This window comes from Pleurodeles waltl, chromosome 5, assembly GCF_031143425.1.
Source record: "Pleurodeles waltl isolate 20211129_DDA chromosome 5, aPleWal1.hap1.20221129, whole genome shotgun sequence".
In the NCBI taxonomy this organism is placed as follows: Eukaryota; Metazoa; Chordata; class Amphibia; order Caudata; family Salamandridae; genus Pleurodeles; species Pleurodeles waltl.
This window is the reverse complement of record NC_090444.1, coordinates 428622535-428649140: the sequence shown is the minus strand read 5'-3', so window position 1 is coordinate 428649140 and position 26606 is coordinate 428622535. Positions and strand designations below refer to the sequence as shown.

General features: G+C 46.1%; 1 protein-coding gene across 1 annotated transcript in view; it reads right to left on the bottom strand.

Annotated features, from left to right (window-relative positions):
* The window catches only part of PSME4 (proteasome activator subunit 4), a 1396200-nt gene that overhangs the window by 776481 nt on the left and 593113 nt on the right, over positions 1-26606 (bottom strand). Inside the window, exon 27 of the mRNA XM_069234194.1 lies at positions 2769-2900. Within this exon, the coding sequence (XP_069090295.1) occupies positions 2769-2900 (132 nt within the window). The remainder of the gene's footprint in view (positions 1-2768; positions 2901-26606) is intronic.

Here is a 26606-nt window from a genome sequence, read left to right as displayed (position 1 = left end):
CATTGCTAAAGTACTTACCAGTGTGGGTAGAGGAGTTACTGGAAATGGTAAAATACGTGGCTGAGCAAGGGGCGTACAAATTTGAGGAGATGGGACAGGTGGAGGTGGTAGAGGTGCAGAAGATGTTGAATCAGGAAACCTCCTGTAGTAGTCCTGAAGCATATGTTGGATATTGTTGACCAAATCGAATGGCATCTGGACAGAATGCCCCAGTTCTTGTGGGTCATAGGTGGAGTAGACCTCATTACAGTGTTCTTGTTCACCTAAGTAAAATTGGTCCCTGTAGTATCATCATCATCCTCCTGACATTTAACGTGAAGTTCAGAAGGGCTACACACTTCCCCAAAGTGTCCCTCATCTTCTGCAACATCGTCATCTAAAAAATGTGCAGGAGGTAAAGGCAGAACCCTGCTAGGTGAGGTATGTACTCACAGTATTGTCTCTACAGAAGATTTTGCTTTGATAGAGAAGACAGATGCAGGGATCAGTTATGTCAGAGTCATTGTTGCTGACGGTGCAGTTGTCGGCAATTTTGTGGACAAGGATTATGATGTTGCAGTCGTTGATAGGTCTCTCGTGGAAGGTGCTCTTGTCGATGCAGTCGACAGTGCTGACTTCAACAGTTTTGTTGCCAACGCTGCTGATGTCAACATTGCTGTCATCAATGGTCTCATGGACAGGGCCGTTGTCAACAATGTCTTGGTAATTTTCATCAATATGTTATTCGTTGATAGTGCCGTCATAGAGAGAATTCTCGAGGTAAAAATTGTTGTAGAAGCTAGAAGCCATGACGACATAAACATGGGGACATCACAGTGGAAAGTGTGGTTGCAGTAGTGGTGGCAGTGACCACAGCTTCTGTAGCGATCGATTAATAAATAAGTCCATCAGATTTATTTGTTAGCAACTTGGACGTTAATGGTAGAGATGTAGATGACCTTTTGGCTATGTACTCCTTTACAGAAGGAGTTGCAGCTTTTCTGAGGATAATTTATCTTTTAGATGGATGTGGACACTGCTCAGATTTTTTAGAATGTCCAGAAGACCCATGATGGGGCTTTTTAGGTGCCTTTTTTGGTGACACTTGGTGCACAATATCAGGAGATCTATTTCTTTTGCAGGATTTTTGCGTCCTGGAGGAGTCATCATTATCATGCTAAGACAGAGGGTTTTCTTTTGCCTTTAGTCTCTGTAGCCAAAGTAATAATCTCTCCTCTCTGTCCTTAAGAGTTTTCTGAGACAAAAGTATGACATACCTTGCAGTCCTTAGGTTTATGTTCTGGGTAAAGACGATAAAAACACTTTTTGTGAGGGTCATCAGAGTTTCATCTCTTTTTGACATTTGTTCCACATTACCTGAACAGTTCCTTATTGATTGGATCTGTTATTATAGAGCAGATCTAGTTTGGAACAGTGGAAATAAATCCTGACCAGAAGAGAAATCTAAAAATTCCAGCAAACTATGGAAAAACTGAGCAGAGCTCGGGGAGACTCCCATCATAAAACGTGGGGTAGAAAATATGAGGGGCTGGAGCCTCTGTGGTGAGGGTTCTAAAGGGGGGTGTCACCTGTCACCTAATGTGTTGGACTTTGGGTCTTTTTAAATGATGTTAATATGCTTTTAAATTGAATGTGTTTAACATGGACTTCTATGTAAGTTTTTTCTCTACTGCTTTCTATGGTACCTTGGGACTCCCACGTCGATGACCAGGAATGATTCAAGCATGTGAATATATGAAAGATCCAGTACTGGAGAACTCATTATGAAAATGTGTATGCTCATTTTCAGAAGTGTGTGGCACTTAACATGAACAGCAAAGAAAGAAAGAAAATACATACAGTCCCATGGGGTGCTGGAAGAAACAAAAATAGTTCACTGAATGTCAGCCGTGGAAGGATAAAAGTAATCCAATCAAACAAACACAAGAGGAAGGCAAGCCAAGAAGCAAGCATGAGATTCACAGAAAAACCCCAAACCAATTGTGAGCAGTGGGTTGACTCATAGCCACTTACTATTGGTATTACTCACAAAACATCTTTTGAGAACAGTAAGCTAAACCTGGTCTGCAGCCAACACCTAAAAATGAAAGAGCAGATAAAAGGGTGCCACTTACACAGTGAGCTTCAAGCACCTTCTCTAATGTGCATGCTTGCAATGCCTACATATAAAGGATGATTTCTGGTATATGAGGCAAGAGACATGGAAGACTTACTGAAAGAGCAGTATTGACATGAGGAATTTACAGGCAACCTAATGATAGTACAGCCAGGATGGTGCATAGCAATGAATGGCACAACAAACGCTGCTTCAACTCAGACTCAAATGAATGGTGCTGCATTGGAATTATGCTACGAGTGCCAGCATTAATTATTTCATCCTGTCCAGCACCAGCACTCACATATGCTCTAGACAGAAAGTGTGGGCTTAGTGGCAAGGAAAACACTGATTGTTTTGTGAGCTGATCCACATCCACTGGTCTTTTTCAATGGCACTAATGAAAAAGACCAGTGCCCCACAAGATGTATGTCAAATATGGGCAGATCCAAAAACTGACCAGCATCTGAAAAGTATAAGTAGCTCCAGCGGGCTGATTTAAAGGCCCTTTCTACTTATAACATCATGTATTCATTTTTGTAACTACATGAGACTAGAAAGGGCTGAATATGCCTCTAGGTCAGACATCATCATCATCATAATAACAATAATAACATTAATAACAATGATATAGAAATTACAAGTACGGAATAGCAATATTTGAATTTCATACTTTAAATTGTTGTTGAGTGACGTGATGATTATTTGGCCTCAAGAACTCCAACACCAGAGGAATGATATCTCGGCAACAGAAATTGTAGGTTCTTAGAGCTATGAAGAATACTTGCTGGGCTTTGTTTCTAACCTGAAGGGAAAATCATATATGTTAAATTACAAGTTAAACACTTTGATGAATACATTGCCTGTACACAGAATGGTGGCAGTACTTTTAACTGGAACAAATGGAACACAAAACACCAAGAGAAATGATGTATGAAAGAATTTACCATTTCTTAAACCGAATAGCAATTCTGGTCCGTTAAGAAATGCTAAATTGACTTTTCAGAAGTACAAATGCCAACAGGGAATCAACAAATTTGATTTCAACACAGTAGAACTCACACTTTACGATTTCAAATAGGAAATTGCAAAGAGAGATTCCCTATTTGAGATTTCGAAAGTACACGAACAAATCATTTCCTAAATGCGAAATGGGATTTAGGAAATGATATCGATGGTAACCATGTGCAAGTTTTTAAAAATGCATTCAAAATGCATTTTTTAAAGTGACATGTAACGCAAATGCCTCTACGGCATTTGTGCGCTTTACATATGCGCCACTTTTTTGGGGGTGCAACAAGGGGGGCCGTAGGACCCAAGACACCCTGGGGTTTACACTTCCAAATTTGTGATTTCATATTAGGAAATTGCAAATCTGGAAATGCAAAATCACTCCTTGTTAGCCACGGCGTAGCACATCTTTATGCACAGATTGATCCACCTGCACAATATCCTCATATGAATAGCCTTTCCTTTCATTTTGCCTACGTAGCCAACAAGCAGTTCATCGTCCAGCCAGAGATCACATGTCCTGTCCATATAAAAGCTCACAGCCCTTTTAGGGTCCAATCGATGAAGCCGTTCCTCCTTTTTAGATGTATGGGGCAGAGGAAAAAAAGTAGGCAAAATAATAGACTGTCCCAAGTGGAAAGAAGTAACCACTTTTGACAGGAAAGCAGCCCTGGTTCTCAACACCAACTTACCTGCATAGAAAGTTGCGAAAGGGGTTTCACACTTAGTGTCTGCAATTTGCAAACACATCTAGCCAATGTTATGGCAACAAGAAGGACCGTTTTAAATGTGAGGAGTCTCAAAGGACAACTATGTAAGGGTTCAAACAGCATACCCATAAGGTAAGTTAGCACCAAATGAAGATCCCACTGGAGTGGGAGGATTCTTATTAGTAAGTCCCTTAAATCTTATTACTATAGAGGACTTAAACAGGGACCGATGATCGGGTAATCAAGGGAAAACCTGTAAAGGCAGACATATATCCCTTAACTGCAGCAACTCCACAACCATGCTGCACCAGGTAAAGTCCAAAACATAAAGGGCCTGATTCTAACTTTGGAGGACGGTGTTAAACCGTCCCAAAAGTGGCGGATATACCACCTACCATATTACGAGTTCCATAGGATATAATGGACTCGTAATACGGTAGGTGGTATATCCGCCACTTTTGGGACGGTTTAACACCGTCCTCCAAAGTTAGAATCAGGCCCAAAATGTCAAACGGGCTTTTAAGGGGCCAATAGAATTTTCTTCGCAACACTTTACAAATCTAGCCCACCTGCCTGCATACATCAATTTGGAGGAGTGTCGCCTGGCTGACAATACAACATTCACCATGTCTGGGGGGGGGGGGGGGGGGGGGGGAGAACTCATGCCCTGTTTTAATAACCAGGCATGTAGGTCCAGGCTCTGGAGGTGGGGGTGTAGTACTTGCCCCTGTGACTGCGTGAAGAGATCTTCCCTGTGAGGGACACGGAGCGGAGGGCACAGTGAGAGGTGAAGACAGTCTGTGTACCACATCCTTCGAGGCCAATCCAGGGCTATTAATCGGACTTCGACCTGGTCAGCGTACCTTCCTTAGAACCTGAGGAATCAAGGGCATGGAGGAAACTCGTAAAGCAGCTGGGAGCTCCAGTTCAATTGAAATACACCCCCCTGAGCTCCCTGCACTAGATACTGAAGACTGCAGAGCGACAGGCAGTGCACATTCTTATGAGTGGCAAACAGGTCTATTAAGGTGACCCCAATGCCAGAAGATGTGTAGCACCACATGCTACATGTGATCGGCTAAAAAATGCTGACAGACAGTGCACATGTAGGTTCAGAACTCCGGCAAAGTGATTCATAATGATACAAGTTCGATGGCCCTGAGCCCAGGACCAAAGTCATAGAGCTTCTTTGCAAAGAAGATTCAACCCCAGAGCTCAATTAGTTGACATACCACATTGCGTTAGTACTGTCTGTCAAGACCTGCAATGACGGACTGCAGATGGGAGGAAGGCCTTGAGTGCCAGACGTGCTGCTCACACTTTTAACAGACTGGTGTGCAACAAATGTCCTTCAGGAGACGATAGTCCCTTGATCTCCATATCCCGCATATGTGCTCCCAACCCTAAAGTGGAGGCATAAGTTATCACCGTGGTCACCAGAGGTGGAGGACAAAACCATTTTTTTTGTGATAGACTGCCGTTCACAAACCACCATAGAAGACCCGCTAGAGTGTCTCTGGGGATTTTGTCTGACTCCCTGAGAGCTCTGTTATGTTGAAACCACTGCTTACAGAGGCACCACTGAAGGGCCCTCATGTGCCTGCGTTGCTTGGTGACCAACAGAATGCAGGAAGCAATCCAGCAGAGCAGATGTAAGTACTTCAGGACTGGAGCCATTGCTTCATTCTGAAACACTGGAAACATAGCCTGAATGTCTTGAATTCTCTGATTAGGAGGGTAAGCACGATTCATGGTAGTCTAAGTATTGCCTCTTTGAACAGGGTGAGTTGAGAGGGCTCCAGGTGAGACTTGGGCAAGTTTATGGGAAAGCCCAGGTTGTACAACAACTGAGTTGTCAACTGCAAGCGATGTAACATCAACATGAGAGACTCAGCTTTCAGTAGCCAATCATACAAGTAAGGGAATACCAGAATTGCCCACCTTCTGAGTTGTGCTGCGACCACTACCATACCTTTGTGAAGACTAGAGGTGCTGAAGTAATACCAAATGGAAGGACCGCATAAAGGTAATGTTGTGACCCAACCATGAAACAGGGGCACTTCCTGTGCGATTGCAGAATGGTGATGTGATAATCTGCATCCTGAAAATCAATTGAAACCATCCAGCCTGTGTGCCAGGGTAAGCATTTTGAATTTATCTAGCTTGAGGAACAAATTCAAATCCTTGAGGTCTAGGATCGGCCACAAACGATCATCATTTTTTGGAATCGGGAAGTACACAAATAACATCCCTGCCCCCTTTCCAGCTCCAACCAACTCCACCGTGCCCTTTTGAAATAGGGATTGTACCCTCTGCTGGACGTGCAGAAGACAGTCTTCTGAATAAAAACTGTGTTGGGGAGGAAAAAGTATGGGAAATTCCTGCAAAGGTAGAGCATATTCATTTTCCACCATAATCAAAACCTACCGCTCCAATGTTATGGACCTCCACTGTGGTAGAAAATGGGACAATCTTCCTCACACTGGCAAAGCATGTTCTAAGAAGGTGAAACTAGGGCTGCTTTCCTGTGACATTGACTGGGGAGGAAGATGAGAAGGAAGGCTGATGGGCAACTCCTTGCTCTCTCCCTTTGTCACACCCTCTGTAGAACATGTAAAGTGGATTAGCTGACTGTTGCTGCTGGAACTTTTGCCTCCCACAAAAGGAATAGTTCTGATCAAGTCCCTGGAACTTACAAGACAGCCTGTAGTCCTTAGGCTGAGATTAAAGGACTAAAGACCTTGCTGTCACTTTGCAGTCCTTGAATCTTTCCAAAGTAGAGTCAGCTTTGGTGACAGTCTCACAGCATTGAAAGGCAAATCCATTAGAGTGGCTTGTACATCAGGCAAAAATCCAGATTCTCCTAACCAAGCACGGCTTTTCGTAGCTACTACCTCACCACCGCCTGGCTGTCATTCAAGAGCTCGGCAAAGTGACCCTGAACATATTCTGCCAGCTTTGTAAACACACCCCTGGCATAACCCATCAAGGCATAAATAAAGCTGCCCACAAATATGTGGCGTTACCCGACTTCAAAGCCATACTCCCCAAAGAAAAAACCTTCTTCACAGATTGCTCCATCTTTTTGGACTCCTGTCTGTTGGAGAAGTAGGGAACAACTCTAGGGTCAACTTCGAAGAACAAGAAGCCTGTACCACCAAACTTTCGGGTAAATGGTGACTATTCAAAAAAACAGTATACCCTGAAGCAGTCTTGTACCTTCTGGCAACGGGTCGAGTCACTGCCAGAGTCGACAAAGGTTTTTGCCAAATGTCTAAGAAAGGTTCAGTCAAGGCCTCATTTAAGTGGCTCTGGCACAGAAGAAGTTGAACAAAGGACTTCAGTCAACAAATTACACTTAAGTTCTGCTGTAAGAAGGGGCAAGTTCAACATGTCCACAGCTTTTCTTACCACTGCATGGTATGACGTGACCTCAGGTGGAGGCACAACCTTCAGAGACAATAATTAGTAATCTGGCAAAGTATCCAAACCACTTGCGACATCTGACCCCTCAAAACGAGGATCATGTGCAAGAATTTCACCTTTCTCCAGGATCTTACTGTGAGCAGAAATACTGTTCTTCATCCAGAAGCTGATGAACTTGTCTACGTAATCTATGCCTCGACTCCAGCAGCAGCGCCATAGGAGACCAAATCAGCGCCGGCATTGGCGCCGGGGTTTTTGATACTGGAGTAGCAGAATCTGCAGTGACTGAAGCATATGATGCAAAGACGTTGGAACAGGCTCAATCGGCACCAATGACTCCTGACGACTGTCAGTCAACAGAGGGGCCACCTTCCTCGGTGCAGGTAAAGGCCAGGGTACCTGGGCCATCGGAATGAAAGGCAGGAACGGAGCCTGGTGATATGCCACTGGGAAACCTCCCAGTGAATACGACATCGGACCCATGGGGCCTGCAGGCGCACCAGATGGAGTCACGGCCCTGCTAAAGAACAAGTTACTTACATTCAGTAATGTTTTATCTGATAGAGACATATTCTAGTTGCAGATTCCCCACCTTAGAATTTGTCCCAGGTGTCAGTCTGGATCCGGAGATTTTTCTCGAGCAGTACTCCAGTATGCAGTCAGGTTGCGTTGGTCAGTTCCGTATATGTCATCGGCTTTGTGCATGATGGACATATTGTGGCAGATGCTTTACATGCACCATCCTGGCGTGCTGATGTCCGCTTCTTTTCACGACCTTCCACGCCAGAAGAATGGAGCCACGAAGAGCACCAACCACTGGTGCATCAAATCTAGGGCCTTGAAAGCAAAGTCCCTGTCCCTAGAAATCAGTTTGCAGAACGGGGAGGATGGGTGGGTCGGTAAGAAATCAGTAACCAGAATATGTCTCTACCAGATAACGCCTTACCAAAGGTAAGTAACTTGTTCATCTGATAGAGATTTTTAGTTGCAGATTCCTTACCTTAGAATAGATACGCAAGCAATACCATCCCCGGAGGTGGGTCTGCATACTGAGATCATATTAGGAAGTCCTGCAGTACTAAACGGACAAAGTACCCGTCCCTTTGGACCTGACTGTCAAGGCAGTAGTGTTTGGTGAATGTAGGAATCTGCCTCTTATATACTATATCAAAATGAGGTATAGTGTGCACAGAGTCCAGGGGTTCCCCAGAGGCTAAAGTAGATAATACTAATGCTCTCTTTTCTGGTACTATGGTCGAGTAGTTAGGCTTAACAGAGGGTAGTGCAAAGCATTTGTTGTACACACAGAGACAAAAGAAGAAGCACACACTTAATGACTTAACTCCAGACCAATGTTTTTTATATATCAAAAATATATTTTATTAATTTATTTTTAGAACCACAAGATTCAAGTTGCAGGTAAGTACTTCGATACATTCATATTTCACACAGTTATCAACAGTACTTTTGTATTTAAAATAGGTAAGTAATACAGTTTTTGAATTATTGGCAATAATCTGTTTTACAAATGGACACTGCAATTTTGAGAAACAGTTCCTGGGGGAAGAAAAGTTAGATCGTTTTACAGGTAAGTACCCCACTTATAGTTTCAGTCTCCGGGTTTTAGGAAGTCCATTGGTTGGGGTTCAAGTTAACTCCAAACACCCACCACCAGCAACACGGGGCCGGCCGGGTGCAGAGGTCAAAGTTGAGCAATTTTAATGTGGGCTTGAAGGGAAATGCCTTCCTTGGCATGGTTACCCCCTAACTTTTCATCTTTTGTTGATGCTAGTTATGATTGAAAGTGTGCTGTGACCCTGCTAACCAAGCCCCAGCCCCAGTGTTCTTTCCGTAAACTGTACCTTTGTTCCCACAATTGGCACAGCCCCGGCACACAGATAAGTCCCTTGTAAATGGTACCCCTGGTACCAAAGGCCCTGCAGCCAGGGAAGGTCTCTAAGGGATGCAGCATGTATTATGCCACCCTGGGAACCCCTTACTCAGCACATGCACATTGCTTCACAGCTTGTGTGTGCTGGTGGGGAGAAAATGACTAAGTCAACATGGCACCCCCCTCAAGGTGCCATGCCCACCTCTCACTGGCTGTGGCATAGGTAAGTCACCCCTCCAGCAGGCCTTACAGCCCTAAGGAAGGGTGCACTATACAACAGGTGAGGGCATAGTTGCATTAGCACTATGCCCCTACAGTGTCTAAGCAAAAACCTTAGACACTGTAAGTGCAGGGTAGCCATAAAGAGTATATGGTCTGGGAGTCCAATTACGAACTCCACAGTTCCATAATGGCTACACTGAAATCTGGTAAGTTTGGTATCAAACTTACCAGCACAATAAATGCACACTGATGCCAGTGAGGGATTTATTGTAAAATACACCCAGAGGGCATCTTAGAGATGCCCCCTGAATACCAGTCCGACTCCTAGTGCTAGGCTGACCAGTTTCTGTCAGCATGCCACAACCAGACGTGTTTCTGGCCACATGGGGTGAGTGCCTTTGTCACTCTGTGGCCAGGAACAAAGCCTGTACTGGGTGGAGGTGCTTCTCACCTCCCCCTGCAGGAACTGTAACACCTGGCGGTGAGCCTCAAGGGCTCATGCCTTTTGTTACAGCACCCCAGGGCATGACAGCTAGTGTAGATGCCTGCCCCTCCGGCAACAGCCCCCACCTTTGGCGGCAAGGCCGGAAGTGATAATGAGAAAAAGAAGGAGGAGTCACCTACCAGTCAGGACAGCCCCTAAGGTGAGGTGACCCCTGCCTTTAGAAATCCTCCATCTTGGTTTGGAGGATTCCCCCAATAGTAATAGGCATGTGCCCTCCTCCCCTATGGGAGGAGGCACAAAGAGGGTGTAGCCACCCTCAAGGGCAGTAACCATTGGCTATTGCCCCCTGACCTGAACACCCCCCTAAATTTAGTATTTAGGGGCGACCCTGAACCCAGGAAATCAGATTCCTGCAACCTGAAGAAAGAAGGACTGCTGACCTGAAAGCCCCGCAGAGACGACGGAGACACCAATTGACTTGGTCCCAGCCCTACCAGCATGTCTCCAGACTCAAAGAACCTGCACAGCAACGCATCCGACAGGGACCAGAGACCTCTAAGGACTCAGAGGACTGCCCTGTACCCGAAGGACCAAGAAACTCCCAAGAACCGCTGCACTGTTCAGAAACTGCAACAACTTTGCAACTTTAAAGCAACTTTTAAAGAGATTCTCCCTTCCCGCCGCAAGCGTGAGTCTTCACACTCTGCACCTGAAGCCCCCGGCTCGAGTTCAGGAGAACCAACACTGCAGTCGACCTCCCTGCACCCCCCCACCACAAGCGACACCTGCAGAGAGGATCCAGAGGCTCCCCCTGACCACGACTGCCTGGTAACAAAGGAACCCGACGCCTGGACCAAGCACTGCACCTGCAGCCTCCCAGTACCGAGAGGAATCACCTATCAGTTCAGGAGTGACCAGCAGGTGGCCCTCATCCTAGCCCAGTTGATGGCTGGCCCGAGAAGCCCCCCTGTGCCCTGCCTGCATTGCCTAAGTGACCCCCCCAGATCCCTCCACTGCTTTCTATAGCAAACCTGATGCCTATTGTGCCTACTGCACCCGGCCGCCCCCTGGGCCGCTGAGGGTGTGTTTTGTGGGCTTTCGTGTCTCCCCCCCCCCCCCCCCCCCCCCCCCAGTGCTCTACAAAAACCTCTGGTCTGCTCTGACTGTGTAAGTGCTCTACTTACCTGCAAAAACTAACCAAACTTACCTCCCCCAGGGAATTCTTGATTTTTTGCAGTGTCCACTTTTAAATTAGCTTATTGGCATTTTAAACAAAACTGTGTATACTACTGTTTTAAATCAAAGTTCTATACTTACCTGTGTGAAGTACATTGCATTTTATGTACTTACCTCAAATCTTGAATCTTGTGGTTCTAAAATATATTAAGAAAATATATTTTTCTATATAAAACCTATTGGCCTGGAGTTAAGTCTGAGTGTGTGTTCTCATTTATTGCTTGTGTGTGTACAACAAATGCTTAACACTATCCTCTGATAAGCCTACTGCTCGACCACACTACCACAAAACAGAGCATTAGTATTATCTTTTTTTGCCACTATCAACCTCTAAGGGGGACCCTTCAACTCTGTGCACACTATCTCTCACTTTGAGATAGTACATACAGAGCCAACTTCCTACAGGGCTCCTATGAAGACAGGGGGTACTCAGACTCAGGCCTGCCAGCAGGTAAGTACCCACGGCTTGGAGGGCAGACCAGGGGGGGATTGAAGGAGCACTGCAGGGGCCACAAGTAAGCACCACACACACACCCTCAGCAGCACAGGGGCGGCCGGGTGCAGGGGACAAACAGGATTTCGGGTTTCCAATGCTGCTCCATGAAGGGATCCCAGGGGTCACTCAGAGGCTGCAGGCGAGGTCCAGGGGTGGGTGTCGGGCACACCACAGGTCAGACAGGGAGGAGGGCCATCTGCTTACCGTAGATGCACCGGGGTTCGGTTTCTCGAAGGCATGAGGGCTGCGCGGGCAGTGCGTTTTTATGCATTGGATATCTTCGCCTAGGGCTTCGCGGCCAGAGGGGTCCTCTGGATGCCCTCTGCAGGCGTCGTTGTGGAGGGATGGAAAGGTCAACCCAGGGTAGGCACTTGCTCGCAATCGCCTGGGGACCCTCGTTTGCTGGGTGGACCACCTGGACACGGGCTGTGAGCGTCGGGTGCACAGGGGTCAGGACTCACACATCCAGAGTGAGGTGGGAGTCCTTGGTTGTTGGTTTTTCTTAAGACAGAGCTGCTGTCCTCTGGAGCTCTTGGTCCTTTTGGGTGCCGGGCATTCCTCTGGAGTTGGGCAGAGGTCGCTGGTCTCGCTGGGTGTGTTGCTGGTCTTTTGCAGGTTCTTTGAAGCAGGAGACAGGCCGGTAGGGCTGGGGCTAAAGCAGTTGTTGTCTTGCTTCTTATCTGCTGGGGGTTTCAGCTAAGCAGTCCTTCTTCTTGTCAGGTCGCCAGGAATCTGGTGAGTTGGGTTCAGGAAGCCCTTAAATACAAGATTTAGAGGCATTTTAGCAGTCAGAGGGCAGTAGACAATGGCTACTGTCCCTGAGGTCGGCTACAACCTCCTTGTGTCCACTCCCTTTGGGGAGGGGGGCACATTCCTACACCTATTGGTCCCTGTCCTCCAAACCAAGATGTAGGATTCCGCAAGGGGTGTGGGGGTGTCACTTCTGCTCTGGACACCTTAGGGGTGGTTCCAGCTGAAGTGGTCACTCCTCCTTGTTTTTCTCCACTAGCTAGAGTGCCCTGGGGAACTATAACACGAGGCCTGAGCCTTTGAGGTTCACCGCTGGTGTTACAGTTCCTGCAAGGGGAGGTGTGAACCACCTCCACCCAGAGCAGACTTTGTTTCTGGCCCTCAGAGGGCACAACGGCCCTCACCACATGGGGTCAGAAACATGTCTGCTAGTTGCAGACTGGCACAGACCAGTCAGTCCTACACTAGAGGAATGGGTAAAATCCAGGGGGCATCTCTAAGATGCCCTCTATGTGCATTTGTTTTAATAAATCCCACACTGGCATCAGTGCAGATTTATTGTGCTGAGATGTTTGATACCAAACTTCCCAGTATTGAGTGAAGCCATTATGGAACTGTGGAGTTAAAAATGTCAAACTCTCAGACCATATATTTAATATGGCCACACTGCACTTACAATTTCTAAGAATGGACTCAGACACAGAAGGCGCATATTGCTCATGTAGCTATGCCCTCACCTGTGGTATAGTGCACCCTGCCTTAGGGCTGTAAGGCCTGCTAGAGGGGTGACATACCTATGCCACAGGCAGTGTTTTGTGGGCTTGGGACCCTGAGAGAGATGCCGTGTCAACTTTGCATTTTTCTTCCCACCAACACACACAATCTGCAATGGCAGTGTGCATGTGCTTTGTGAGGGGCCCCTTAGGGTGGCATAACAGATGCTGCAGCCCTTAGGGACCCTCCCTGGTCACAGGGCCCTTGGTACCACTGGTACCTTTTACAAGGGGACTTATCTGTGTGCCGGAGGTGTGCCAATTGTAGAAATAATGGTAAATGTTTAGGGAAAGAACACTGGTGCTGGTGCCTGGTTAGCAGTATCCCAGCACACTCTCAGTCAAGTCAGCATCAATATCAGGCTAACGGTGAGTTGGTTTGGGGGGGGGGGGGGGAGAGGTAGCTGCAAAAAGTGCCAGTTTTCTACAGTGAATATGTGCAAGGATGCCCACGTTGCTGCCTGACAGATGCCCACGACTGGAACTCCAAGTGCTAACGCAGTGGTTGCAGCTGTCACTCTGTTAGAATGAGAGCTCAAACCTGCCGGTGGTTACTTTTTAGCTAATGGGTAGCACATTTTAATGCAGAAAACAAGCCATCCAGAGATGGTTCTCTTCTGCACTGCTTGACCATTCTGAGCACCCACATAACCAATAAAGAGTTGATCATCCACCCGGAACTCTTTGGTATGATCAAGGTAGAACACCAATGCTCTTTTTGGGTCCTGGCTGTGGAGTGTCTCCTCTTCCCTAGAAGGGTGTGGGGGTGCATAAAAAGTAAGCAAAGTGATGGACTGGCCTACATGAAATGGAGGTACCACTTTTGGCAAAAATAAAGCCCTAATCCGAAGCACCACTTTTGTCAGGATCGATGGAAAGATAGGGCGGCTTGGATGATAATGCCTGCAGCTCACGCACCCTGTTGGCAGAGGTAATGGCCACAAGGAAGGCTGTTTTTAATGTCAGAAGCCTGAGTGGACAATTGTGGAGAGGCTCAAAAGGTGCGCACATTAGGAATGTCGGAACCAAATTCAAATCCCATTGAGGCATGATGAATGGGATGGAGGAAACATGTGGGTAAGGCTCTTAAAAAACCTACTAATCATAGGAAACGTAAAGAAGGTTGATCAGGTAATGTCGGAAATGCAAAGATAGCAGACAAATACCTTTTGAGGGAGCCCAAAGCAACTTTGACAAATACTCTTTTAGGGTGCACAAAGGTTGCCCCTGCTGTGTCAATGAAAGTATGAACTGAACAAGAGAACCTTGGAAAGAGGGGCAGAGAGGGGGTCAACAGACTTATCTGTACATCTTGCCACAAAGGTGTTCCATCAACAGGTGTATACCATTTTGGCGGAGGGACACCAGGCAGCCAAGATAACTTTACAGACTTCGGATGGAAGGTCAAAAGCTGTCAACAGCCACTGCTCAATCTCTGCGCAAGAAGGTGTAAACTGGACAGGTCTCGGTGAAGAACCCTCCCCTGTTGCTGTGACAGAAGACTATCCCAAAGGGGCAGTCTGATCAGAGGACTGATGGCCATGTTCAACAGCTCGGGATACCAGACTCTTCATGCCCAGTCCGGAGCTACAAAGATGACTTAGTCCCTGTGGTTCTTGATCTTCTTGAGAACTCTGGGCAGCAGTGTTATGGGTGGAAAGGTATTCAGGAGGCCTGAGCTCCACTCAAAAAAAAAAGTGTTGTTGAGCAAGTGCCACATTGGGAACTCCAACCTGCAAAACTGCTGACATTACTCATTCTCTGAGGAGACAAACAGATCTAACTAAGTCTCTCCCCACTACTGAATGGCACCTTGCAACACCTCAGGATGGAGACGCCATTCATGAACGACCCGGTACATTCAGAGAGACAGCCAAGTGTTGAACCAGCAGGGAAATGCCCTGAGGTTCCAGCCATGTCCAGAGGCACAGAGCCTCCTGACAAAAGGTCCACAACCCCACCCTATCCTGCTTGTTACAGTACCACATGGAGGTGGTATTGTCCATGAACACTTGCACTACTTTCCCTTTGAGAAACAAAAGAAATACTTTTAATGCCAGTGTGACTGCCATGAGCTCCAAAAGGTTGATGTGGAGTCTGGACTCAGCAGGAGACCAGATACCTCTGATCTCCGCCTCTTCCAGGTGGCCGCATCTGTCTCTACTGTCAGATCTGGTTGGGGAAGGGAGAGAAGTTTGCCTCTGACCCCAATCCCGGTGCATTAGCCACCACTGCAGATCTTGCACAGTCACCTTCCAGTTCTGGACCATATCAGAGAGATTCCCTTGATGCTGCACCCACTTCAGGTCCCACTGCAGAGCCAGCATATGCCATCTGGTATGATTCACCAACAGAATGCAGGAGGCCAGGCCATGAGGCCCAGCAGCCTCAGAGTCATTCTCACCAAAATCCAGGATAAAGGCTGAAACATCGATATAATGGCCTGAATATCCTGGACTTGCCGCTCAGGAGGATAAGCCCGGAACTGCACTGCATCCAGAACAGCTCCAATGAAAGAGAACATCTGAGGCGGAGTCAGGTGTGACTTCAGCACATTTATAGTGAACTCCAGAGAGTGCAGGAAGTCGGCCGTAGTCTGAAGGTGGGAGACAACAGCCTGGGGTGAGCCTGCCTTTAACCAACAGTCATTGTCGTTGAGTTAGGGGAAGACAGAAACCCCGGACCTGCGTAGATGAGCTGTGACCACCATCATCACCTTGGTGAACACCTGATGGGCACTGGTAAGGCCAAAGGGGAGCACGCTTAAAATGAAAGTGCTTGTGGCCAACCGAGAACTGCAAGTAGCATCTGTGGGAAGGCAGGACGGGGATATGAAATTAAGCATCCTGCAAAGTCCAATGCTACCATCCAGTCTCTTGGGTCCAGAGCAGATAAGACCTGAGCCAGAGTTAGAATTTTGAAATTCTTGTTTTTGAGGAAGAGGTTGAGGGACCGAAGGTCTAGAATAGGGTGTAGGTCTGTGTCATTTTTGGGAACCAGATAATAGCAGGAATAACAATCACAACCTACTTCTGGCACAGGGACCCTCACTATTGCTCCCTTAGCCAATAGAGCCATAACCTCCTTGCACAGAAGTGGCAAGTGATCCTCTGTCATCCAAACGTAGCATGATGGCATGAATGGAGGGGTAGTTTTGATCGGGAGGGAGTATATAAATCCATAAGCGCTATTTACTTTAATATACTCCAACAGCCTCTCTGACGAATAATAGGCACCTTGTATTCAGGGATGTGGAATTCCTATAGCCCAACGCCCAGGACATATTATTTGGGGGTATTTATTTTGTCCTTGGTACAAGTATGCCTAACTCCCGCAGCACAAACCCTTTAGCTGCCACTTTACGATACATCATTATGGATCGGGAAGAACATTGCCTGTAGTTTAGGTGATATTTGTGTCCAATTGTTCATGCTGTTGGAGCTTGTACCTATGGTTCATTAAAACTCAGCCTTTATCATTAGAGTGAGCGCTCTAAGGAAATATTGTAAGCTAAGACTGCACTACTGGTAGAGGTTCCAACATAAAAATGTGTGCACAAGTTTGCAAAGTTAACCACTATGAGGATATGCATAATGCTCTCAAAATGATCTCTGATAAGATGCAAATATCTGCAGAAGCTTAAAAGCAAGGTTGATGATTCTTTTCTTTCAAAATAAAATGTTCACAAAAAAATGCAACTAGGGAAAAAAATGTTTTCCTAAACAAACTCCTGTGAAATTTTAGATACCTTTTCTAGTAAAATGTGTTGATGCATGCTGGAATTTCCAAAAATGATTCGTAATGGAAAATCAATGTAACCAGTTTCAACAAGATTTTAAGAAACATAAAAAATAAACAAGCATTGACAAAGCCAATAGGTCTGACATTGATAATCAGCCTTTTGGTGTAGTCAATGCCTGTCTTGGTTTGACATGGTTTTTGCAAAACTTTGTTGTTGGAGCGGTTGCTCTCACCATTATAACAAACATTGGCAAAAAGCAAAAATATGTTTTGGTTTCAAAAAGCACACAATGTCACAATAGTCCCTGGCACTGAGCAAAACTACTTTTTTGTGCTAATATGCTTCTTGTGAAAGAGCAAAATCCTCTCACTCACAGCAGACAAATAGACTTTAATAAAAAAAAAAGAACTTGGTTAACACCAAACCTAATGAGGGACCAAATTCTTAAAGAAAGTCACAAAAGTGCACTTATAGCATATGTCCTTGCATTAGTGCACTTTTATAGCTTTCATGAATTCACAAGCAATTACAGAAGTAGGCCAGGAAACCGTACTCCTAGAAATTAAATGTGAACTGCATTTTAGTTTGAGCAAATATGCATTTATAAATGTTCTCATGCGAAAATCTGTTGAACGCTTACAAATTCACTTTCCCTCAAACCACTTTCTCCCCCACCCTGGAAGAAGTTTTTCTTCTGCCTTTTTCAAGAGCAACTTTCCAACCTTTCTCAGTTTTGGAAAACATTTGAGAAGAGCTGGTGAAAACCTCTTAAACATGCATGATAGTAGGTTTGCACATACTCGAAAGAGCATTTCAACCCTGGAGGTATTGCCTACTGCTACTTCCAGGCTACTACATAATGAGCCCTGGCTATTATCAGCGTTCTTATATAATGATATTGCTGCCATCATTTGTCGCCGAACTATGTGGCACCAAAGGGAGAAGAGGATTTTTTTTTTTACAGCTCAAACAGATTTGTCCCACGGGCAAGTAGATATTTTGTTAAACTCCACACACCCCTGTGTATTGAAAAATAATAAGTTTGTATTTTTCATGAGGAGGCTGAGTCACAACTGTGCACGGGACAACAGACTCAAGGAGCGTAATTGGAGGCAGACTGTACAAAAGAAAAAGACAAGAAACATTCACCACACCAAGGCTACATTGTAAACTTGGGACTTTACCCATTAACTGTTGAGCCTTATCCTCAGCCCCAGATCAGAGCCCTTTTTTGAGATTAGGAGCAGATCATGATTAAGCCTTTGTTTGCTCAAAAGATATTCATGTCACATTCAGACCCTTTTGTCCCTCCACAATTTGGATATTCTAAACGTACTCCACGCTTGTGGATTTCCCCTAAAGGAAACAGAGAATATAGCCAAAATGTTGCAAAATGTAGGGTTTTGTTTTTAGGAAAATGGGAAAAACATTCTATGCAAATAAGTATGTGTTAACAAAAAAGTTGAGCTTAGGTAAGATTGCCCTCTTACCAGGTGTCAGAAACAGAGTTGTAAAGAATATATAATTTTTACCAGTGATAATCCAAAAAAAGGCACCAGAACACTGGTGTAAACATGGTAATGGTTCCTCTTACAAAGAATAACTCCAAAACTACAGTACAGATTTACACCAAATTACAAAAATAGATCTTTCTGGGCCAAGATCTACCAATACCGATGGTAAGTAACTTAATCTTTTAATTGACACTTCGCAATACCTCCTATGTGGTGGGTATGTGAACTGGATCAAACCAGAAAGTCTTGAAGGGTCAAGCAGGCATATTGTCTTTGCCGTGGGATCTGGCTGTCCAGACAACAGTGCCTTGGGAGCGTATGGAGCGATGGTGTCTTCTTAACATATGGAGTGATGCCCATGTCCTGGTTTGACAAATGTCTAGAACAAGCACCAGATGGGTCAAAGCAATGGTAGTAGCCTTGGCCCTGGTAGGAGGCTGTAAGTCTTCAGGATGATGTTTTTGACCAGTGTACAGCAGATCCACATGCAGAGCACAATCTAGCATGAGAAAATCCTTTCTTTGCTCAAGTGAATAAGATAAATAGCTGATTATCCACCCAGTGGTTTTTGGAACGATCAATATATAAGCTGAGGGCTCTTTTCAGATCCAACTGGGTAAGCCTTCCCTCAATCCTTAGAGGGCTGAGGTAGAGCAAAGAATACCACAACGTGAAATGGCATCACTACCTTCGGAACCATAGAAGGTCATGCATGGAAGACTAGCTTGTCTGGGCAGAGCATGGTATAAGGCAGGTTAACAGAAAGGGCTTGTAGCTCTCTGTGTTGATGGTATAGCATCAAGTAACAGTCTTGAGGGTAAGGAGTCTGCGAGAAGAAGTGTGGAGGGGCTAAAAAATGAACATATGAGGAATGCTTGAACCAAATTCAAGCCCCCTGGGGGCATAACAATGGAGAAGGAGGAAACATATGGTGTAACTGCATAACAATAGGAGATTTAAATGATGAAGGCTAGTCTGGTAACTGGAAAAAAGAGCCAACAAGTACCCTTTAACATTGTCCAAAGCAAGTCCTTACTGGGCTCAGTAAGGCAAAAGAAAAACTCAGGACAGTTAGACATGGAGTGGGTCGATCTGTTTAGAAGTGAACCAGGCCACAAGCTCAATGGCAGATGTATAAAGATTTGGCTGAAGGATGCCTGACTTCCAAGATGACATCAACCACTGCTGGAGGAAGATCAAAAGCACTCAAACGCTGCTCCAACTTAAAGCATGGAGGTTACACAGTCCCAAGTGTTGGAACCTGTCCTGCTGCTGCGACAGAAGATCCTCCCAAAGGGAAAGCAAGTTCAGAGGACAGATGTTCATTCCCAGGAGTTTGGGATACCATACTTTCCATGCCCAATAAGGATCTACAAGGATGACTTGGGCCCAGTCAGTCCTCATATTTTTCAAAATTTGGGCAGGATAGATATCATCAGAAAGACGTACAGTCTCGAGTTCCACTCTATGCAGGACGCATCTCTGAGCAGACCTCTTTAGAAACACGTGCTGATACTGAGAGATTCTGAACAGTGGCAAAACGTATACCGAAACACAGCTCTCCCCCTTCGTGGAGAAGGCCCTGTGCCACTTCCGGATGTAACTACCATTTGTGATATGCAAGATATAGACGGCTTAATTTGTCCACATAGGTGTTTAAGGAACCTGCCAGAAAGTGTATCACCTAGAACAGTTCCTTGGCGGTTGTAAGGAACCTTTTGCAAAGTCACCCCTTAAGTTTAGGACTGAGGCTGCTAGTTTTTCGACTGATAGTGCACTGAGGGCTGTTAGACCTCGGTGCCTGTACCCTGACCCTGTATGTTTGAGTGGCTTATACCCAATTGGCATACGCTAACTTACTTATAATTCCAGAGTATATGGTGCCTAGGGCCTGTAGGCTATAGGGTCACCCCAGGGACTCCAACACTGGTTATGCTACTAAGGGTGAGACAAAGGTAAAACATAGCATCCAGTGTGCCACTGCACTTTGCCATTTACAGCAATGGCAAAGCCTAATCTTCCCCTTTTAATATACGTAAGCCACCCCTAAGGCAGGCCTAACTAGCCATAAGGCAAGGTGCTGTATATTTGACAGAGGAAAATGTACTTTTACATGATCCAAGTGCAAAACCCCACAATTATTGTTTTTTGTGTGGAAAAAGCTAGTAGCCCCGTTGGTAAGGGACGTCTCAGCTTTGCTATCTTGTGAATGGGACTACTAAATTTGATACTGTAAGAAATCAAACAACCCTTACATTAAGGCCAACTTGATGGCCAAGTCGGAATTAAAGTAACTTGTAGCAGTGTGCAACTTTTACAAAGTTGCTGCTTTGTTGCCCTAAATCCTCTGTGCCTGCCTATGGTTGCACACAGGGTTTGTCCATGAGACAGCCTTTTGCCCTCCTGGGGACAAGTTCGCATGACTCCTAGTAATGGGCACAAAAGAAGCCTAGGTGGGGCAGAAGGCCACATAGGTGTTGGCCCAAAAGGATAGCTTCAAAGGAGAAACCAAATTTGGAGGGCAAATGGTGAATACTTGGGAGCGGGGCTGCTCTACTGTTTAGGTAAACAGGCTGGCACTCAGGAATGAGAGGGGAAACCAGTTTTTCAGGTGCGTGTAACCCCCTTAGTAGCCAAACCTCTGGGATGGGCTAGGGACTGCAACACGCCAAGATAGGGGTTCTGCCATCTTGAAGATGGGCAGAATGGAGAATTCTGGGATAGCCAGATGCCACACCTCACAGGAAGGGGTCCACAGGAGGGATGGGACCTACTAGCCTATTGGCTATTGATCAAGTCCAACCATGGGGCATGTTCTGGACATAAAAAGGGCACCCAAAACTAAGATCCTGATGCACTGGAGAAGAGAATTGAAAAAGGATTGCCCTGCTGCACCACGAAACTGGCAAAGAGAGGCTGCACCACCTTGGACAGTACCGGCTGAACCTTGCGGCTAGCAAAGGAGAAGACACTGTGCCTGCTGTGCTATGCTCATTGAGAAGTCATTTCCCAAGGAAAGCCAAAGCATGAGAATCCAAGGGCCAGTTGTTCACAGCACAGGGTCACAACAGCTGAAGAAGCCTGTGGGGTGAGTTGGTTGCCCACATCTTCTAACCTTGTCGCCGTTCAGCACCAGGGATAAGAACCTGATGCTCAAAGTTGCCCACGGGTCTGCTGGACTCGTGAGAGTCATCGGAGTGCAGCTTGGTTGCCCAGAAGGCAAGTTACCAACCAAGCAAAGATTCTACTGTGACCGCAGCGCCGGGCGACTGGTAGTCCAGTATCAAGAGGACTTTGAGGGACGTTGACCCCCGTGGCAAGGATAGCCTCACCAAGCCCATGGGCAGAGGAGTAGCTGCAGGAAGACCACCCCCTCTGACCACAGTGCATCGCATCCACAGCATACTACTGCATCTTCAGCATCCTAAAAGCCAACTTCTTTCTTCAAGGTAACTGTTTCTGAGGACCTTGCTGATCCCCTTGACACTCTCTCTGCTGGAGATGGTCACCTAAGGAACTGACTGAAGGTTACTTCTTTCTTCGAGATAACTGTTTCTGAGGACCTTTCTGGTCCCCCTGACTGACTCCCTGCTGGAGTTGGTCACCTAAAGTAACTCAAAGTAACCACACTGAAATGTATCCAAAATGTTCTTGAAAAAGTTTCTAAGTGTCAAATTCGCTGAATTTACCATTTTTTTTTGTGGTTAAGTAAAAAAGTACATACTTACTGTACCATGTACATACTTACTGTATCTCTGGAACCCTCGACTATCTTTTTCATTTTGGTGTCTAAAAATACAAAACACAGTTTATTTTTATAAATTGGTGTCAGATTTCTTGAGTGCCTCATGTAATTCTTCTTTAATTGTTTTGGTGCTGTTTAAATGTTTTACATTTGTTCTTCTGTGTAAGCATAACTGCTCAGAACCACAGCTTCTTATGGTTGAGCTAAGGGTTTAACAAACGCAACCTACTGGTTCTAAAGGTGCTGGTAAGTGTATTACACTGTGAGGTTGCACAACCACACCATATAAAACACCCCATTTCCTCACAGTGGTCTAGCCATGTTCAGACAAGCACAACCTCCTGGCATAGGGTCAATGACGCCACCCCACCCTGCTTGTTGCAGTACCAAATGGTGGTGATGCTATCCGTGAGCACCTGCACCAGCTTTCCTTTGATGGAGGACAGGTAGGCTTTCAAACCCAGGCGGATGGCTCTCAACTACAGAAGGTTGATATGAAGCTGGAACTCTGCTGGAAACCAGGAATCTCTGATTTCATGTCAGATATTGAAACATCAGGATCATGGCCTGCCTATCCTGGACTCTATTCTCCAGGTGATACTGTCTGTGAAGGAGTCAGATGTAACTTCTGCACGTAAACAGTGAACCCCTACAATGCTAAGTAGTACAATTTAGTGGGATACGATTTGGTGGGACTAGTCTGCTTTAAAAAGACAGTTGTTGAGGTAGGGGAAGACTGGAATCCCCGACCTCCGAAGATGTGCTATAAGCACCACCATCACTTTCATGTACTCTCTAGGGGTGCTGTTAAAGCCAAAGGGGAGAACAGAGAACTGGAAATGCTTGTGGCGTACTGTGAACTGCAGGTAACTTATGTGGACCTGCAGGACAGGGGATGTGAAAATTAGAGTTCTTCCAGCATTCTGTGGGTCCAGCACTACCACCCAGTCTCCAAGGATAACAGCAGACAAACTGGGTCAGGTTGAGCATCTTGAACTTGTCTTTTTTCAGAAATGCATTGAGAGGATGGAGGTCTAATATGGCGAAGGATCATGCCCTTTTTTGGCACCAGTACGTAGCAGGAATAACAACCACCAATTAACTTCTGGCATCCAGACCCTCTAAATGGCTCCATTGGCCATTAGATATTGCACCTCCTGCTGTAACAAGGACACATTGTCCTCCCTCAGCAGTTCTGGGAGACATACTAAACATAGCAGGGTTTCAAAAGATGGTAAAGTGACCCACCTGTCTTAAGTTACCTCCTGCCACCCGGCCAGAAATAGTGGATTCTGGCTCTGAGAGGGTGGCTCTGTGCCGAAAAGGGCATGCTAAAGATGCTCGGACAGGGCGGCAACTGTAGGTTTGAAAAAGTGGGCTGCCTCCTGTATGTTGCCCTCTCTGATGCTCTGATGGGTTCTGTGGCCTCAATAAGGCTGTGGAAATTGTTGTATCTGCGGGGACTATAGTTAGTATTGGGAGCCCCTATCGTAGCCTTGGAACGGGTGAAATTGCTGGTATGGCTGTCAAGCAGAAAGGTCCAGGAGCACGCTGTGGTGCTGCTATCTTTGAAGCGCTCCAGGGCTGAGTCGGCTTCATCGCCAAACAGTTGGGAACCAACACATGGCATGCCCATGAGTCTGGCATGAACGTCTCTCTAAAATCCAAAAGATCCCATCTGTACATGGCTGTGAATGGCCTTACCAGTACCAATTGGCCTACTAATGCCATCCATAGTATCCAGTCAGCAACAGATGGTGAACTTGACTGCATCATGACCATTCTGCATCGCCTGAGAAAGAAGAACGAGTTACTTACCTTCGGTAACGACTTTTCTGGTGGATACATAAGCTACCTGTGGATTCCTCACCTAATGAATACTCCCATGGCGCCAGCATTCGACGGAAATCTTCTTCCTAGTCTCTGCACGTCGACGAGGACGTCACTCTAGCCCACGGGACGCCGTCTGACGTCATACAGGCAATAAGAGGTCCTCGACGACGTGCCGACGTCAGTACCAACAATTTTTTACGTGCATGAGAACAACAACCCAATGCAATGAAAGAGCAAGGTAAAATACCATAACATTGTAAAATACACAACATTGCAATGAATAGCTGTAAATTTAATATAACTCTTTTTTTTTTTTTTTTTTAAACAACAAATATATGCAAATCATGTATATACACAAAGATATATATATATATATATATATATATATATATATATATATATACAGATAAATATACACAAATATCCATATATACAACATCTACTGCAGCCTTGAAGACCAAGAGGAGCGCACTCAAGGATTACTTGGTAAGACCAGAACGGCAACGGGGAGGCGGGTGGGACCGTGAGGAATCCACAGGTAGCTTATGTATCCACCAGAAAAGTTGTTACCGAAGGTAAGTAACTCGTTCTTCTGATGGATACAACTACCTGTGGATTCCTCACCTAATGAATAGAGTCCCAAAGCAGTACCACGCCCAGTGGCGGGTGCCTAAATGGTCAAACCAAGAAATCCTGCAGCACTGACCGTGCAAAATGGCCGTCCCTTCTAACCTCAGAATCCAAACAGTAATGTTTCGCAAAAGTGTGAAGGGACGACCAAGTTGCGGCCTTGCAGATGTCGACCACAGGAACACCTCTGGCCAAGGCCGAAGTGGCCGACTTAGCTCTGGTGGAATGAGCTCTAATGCCCTCAGGAGGATCCTTCTTTGCCAAAGAGTAACAGATTTTAATGCAAAGAACAACCCACCTGGATAGTGTTCTCTTGTGGACTGCCTTTCCTCTCCTCTTGCCCACGTATCCAATGAACAGCTGATCCTCCAGCCTGAAATCCTTCGTTCTATCAATAAAGAAGCTTAACGCTCTCTTTGGGTCCAGCCGGTGCAGTCTTTCTTCTTCTTTAGAAGGATGAGGCGGAGGATAGAACGTGGACAAAGTAATTGTCTGTGCCAAATGGAAAGGTGAAACAACCTTCGGGAGGAAAGCAGCCTTGGTCCTCAACACCACCTTATCCCCACAAAAAGTTGTATAAGGGGGCTTTACCGATAAGGCCTGCAACTCACTCACTCTCCTTGCAGATGTTATAGCAACCAGGAAGACTGTTTTTATAACCAAATACCTTAAGGGGCAAGAATGCATAGGTTCAAAAGGGGACCCCATAAGGAAAGTCAAAACCAAGGACAAATCCCATTGCGGCATAACGAATGGTTTTGGAGGATATTTATTTAGAAGACCTTTCAAGAATCTGACAACAATAGGGGATTTAAATAACGATGGTTGGTCTGGAAGACATATGAAGGCTGACAAGGCCGATAAATAACCCTTAATGGTAGCCACTGCACAGCCTTTCTGCGCTAGACACAGAGCAAAAGACAAAACATCCGATAGATGAGCTTGTAAGGGATTAATCTGCCTCTCTCCACACCACACCACAAATTTAGACCACCTATTAGCGTAAATAGATTTAGTGGAGTGTCGCCTGGCCGCTAATATAACATCCACTACATCAGGCGGGAGAGAGAAGGAACTCAGGTTGCCCCGTTCAATCTCCAGGCATGTAGGTGCAGACTCTGGAGGTTGGGGTGTAAAACCTGCCCCTGCGACTGCGAGAGGAGGTCTGCCCTGATAGGGAGACGGAGCGGAGGGCACATTGAGAGTTGGAGAAGGTCGGAGTACCACACCCTCCTTGGCCAATCCGGAGCTATTAAGATTACTAGAGCCCGGTCTTGGCGAATCTTCCTCAATACTCGAGGAATCAAGGGTATGGGAGGAAACGCGTAAAGCAACTGGCCGCACCAGGTTATTTGAAACGCGTCCCCTAACGCTCCCTGCATCGGATACTGGAGGCTGCAGAATAACAGACAATGCGCGTTCTCCAGAGTGGCAAACAGATCTACCCGAGGAAACCCCCACCTTTGGAAGATTAAACGGACTTGATCTGGATGGAGACGCCACTCGTGGTCTGCCGAGAATTGGCGACTGAGACTGTCCGCACGTACATTCAAGACCCCGGCCAGATGATTTGCTACCAAGCAAATCTGATGGTCCTTTGCCCAGGACCATAGTCGAAGAGCTTCTTTGCAGAGAAGGTACGACCCTACTCCTCCCTGTTTGTTTATGTACCACATCGTGGTAGTATTGTCCGTTAGGACCTGTACCGACTGACCACGAAGGGAAGGGAGGAAGGCCTTGAGAGCCAGACTTACAGCCCGTAACTCCAACAGATTGATATGAAACATCTGTTCCTCTGGAGACCAAAGGCCTTTGATCTCCAGATCCCCCAGATGAGCTCCCCACCCTAGAGTGGAAGCATCCGTTATGACCGTGGCCACTGGTGGCGACTGTTCGAACGGCTTTCCTTGTGAAAGATTGTTGCTCGCAATCCACCACTTCAAGTCCACCGCAGCATCTCTGGAGATCTTGACAGCACCTTCTAGATCCCCTTTGTGTTGAGACCACTGCCTTCGGAGGCACCACTGAAGAGCCCTCATGTGCCAGCGAGCATGCGTGACCAACAGAATGCAGGAGGCAAACAGACC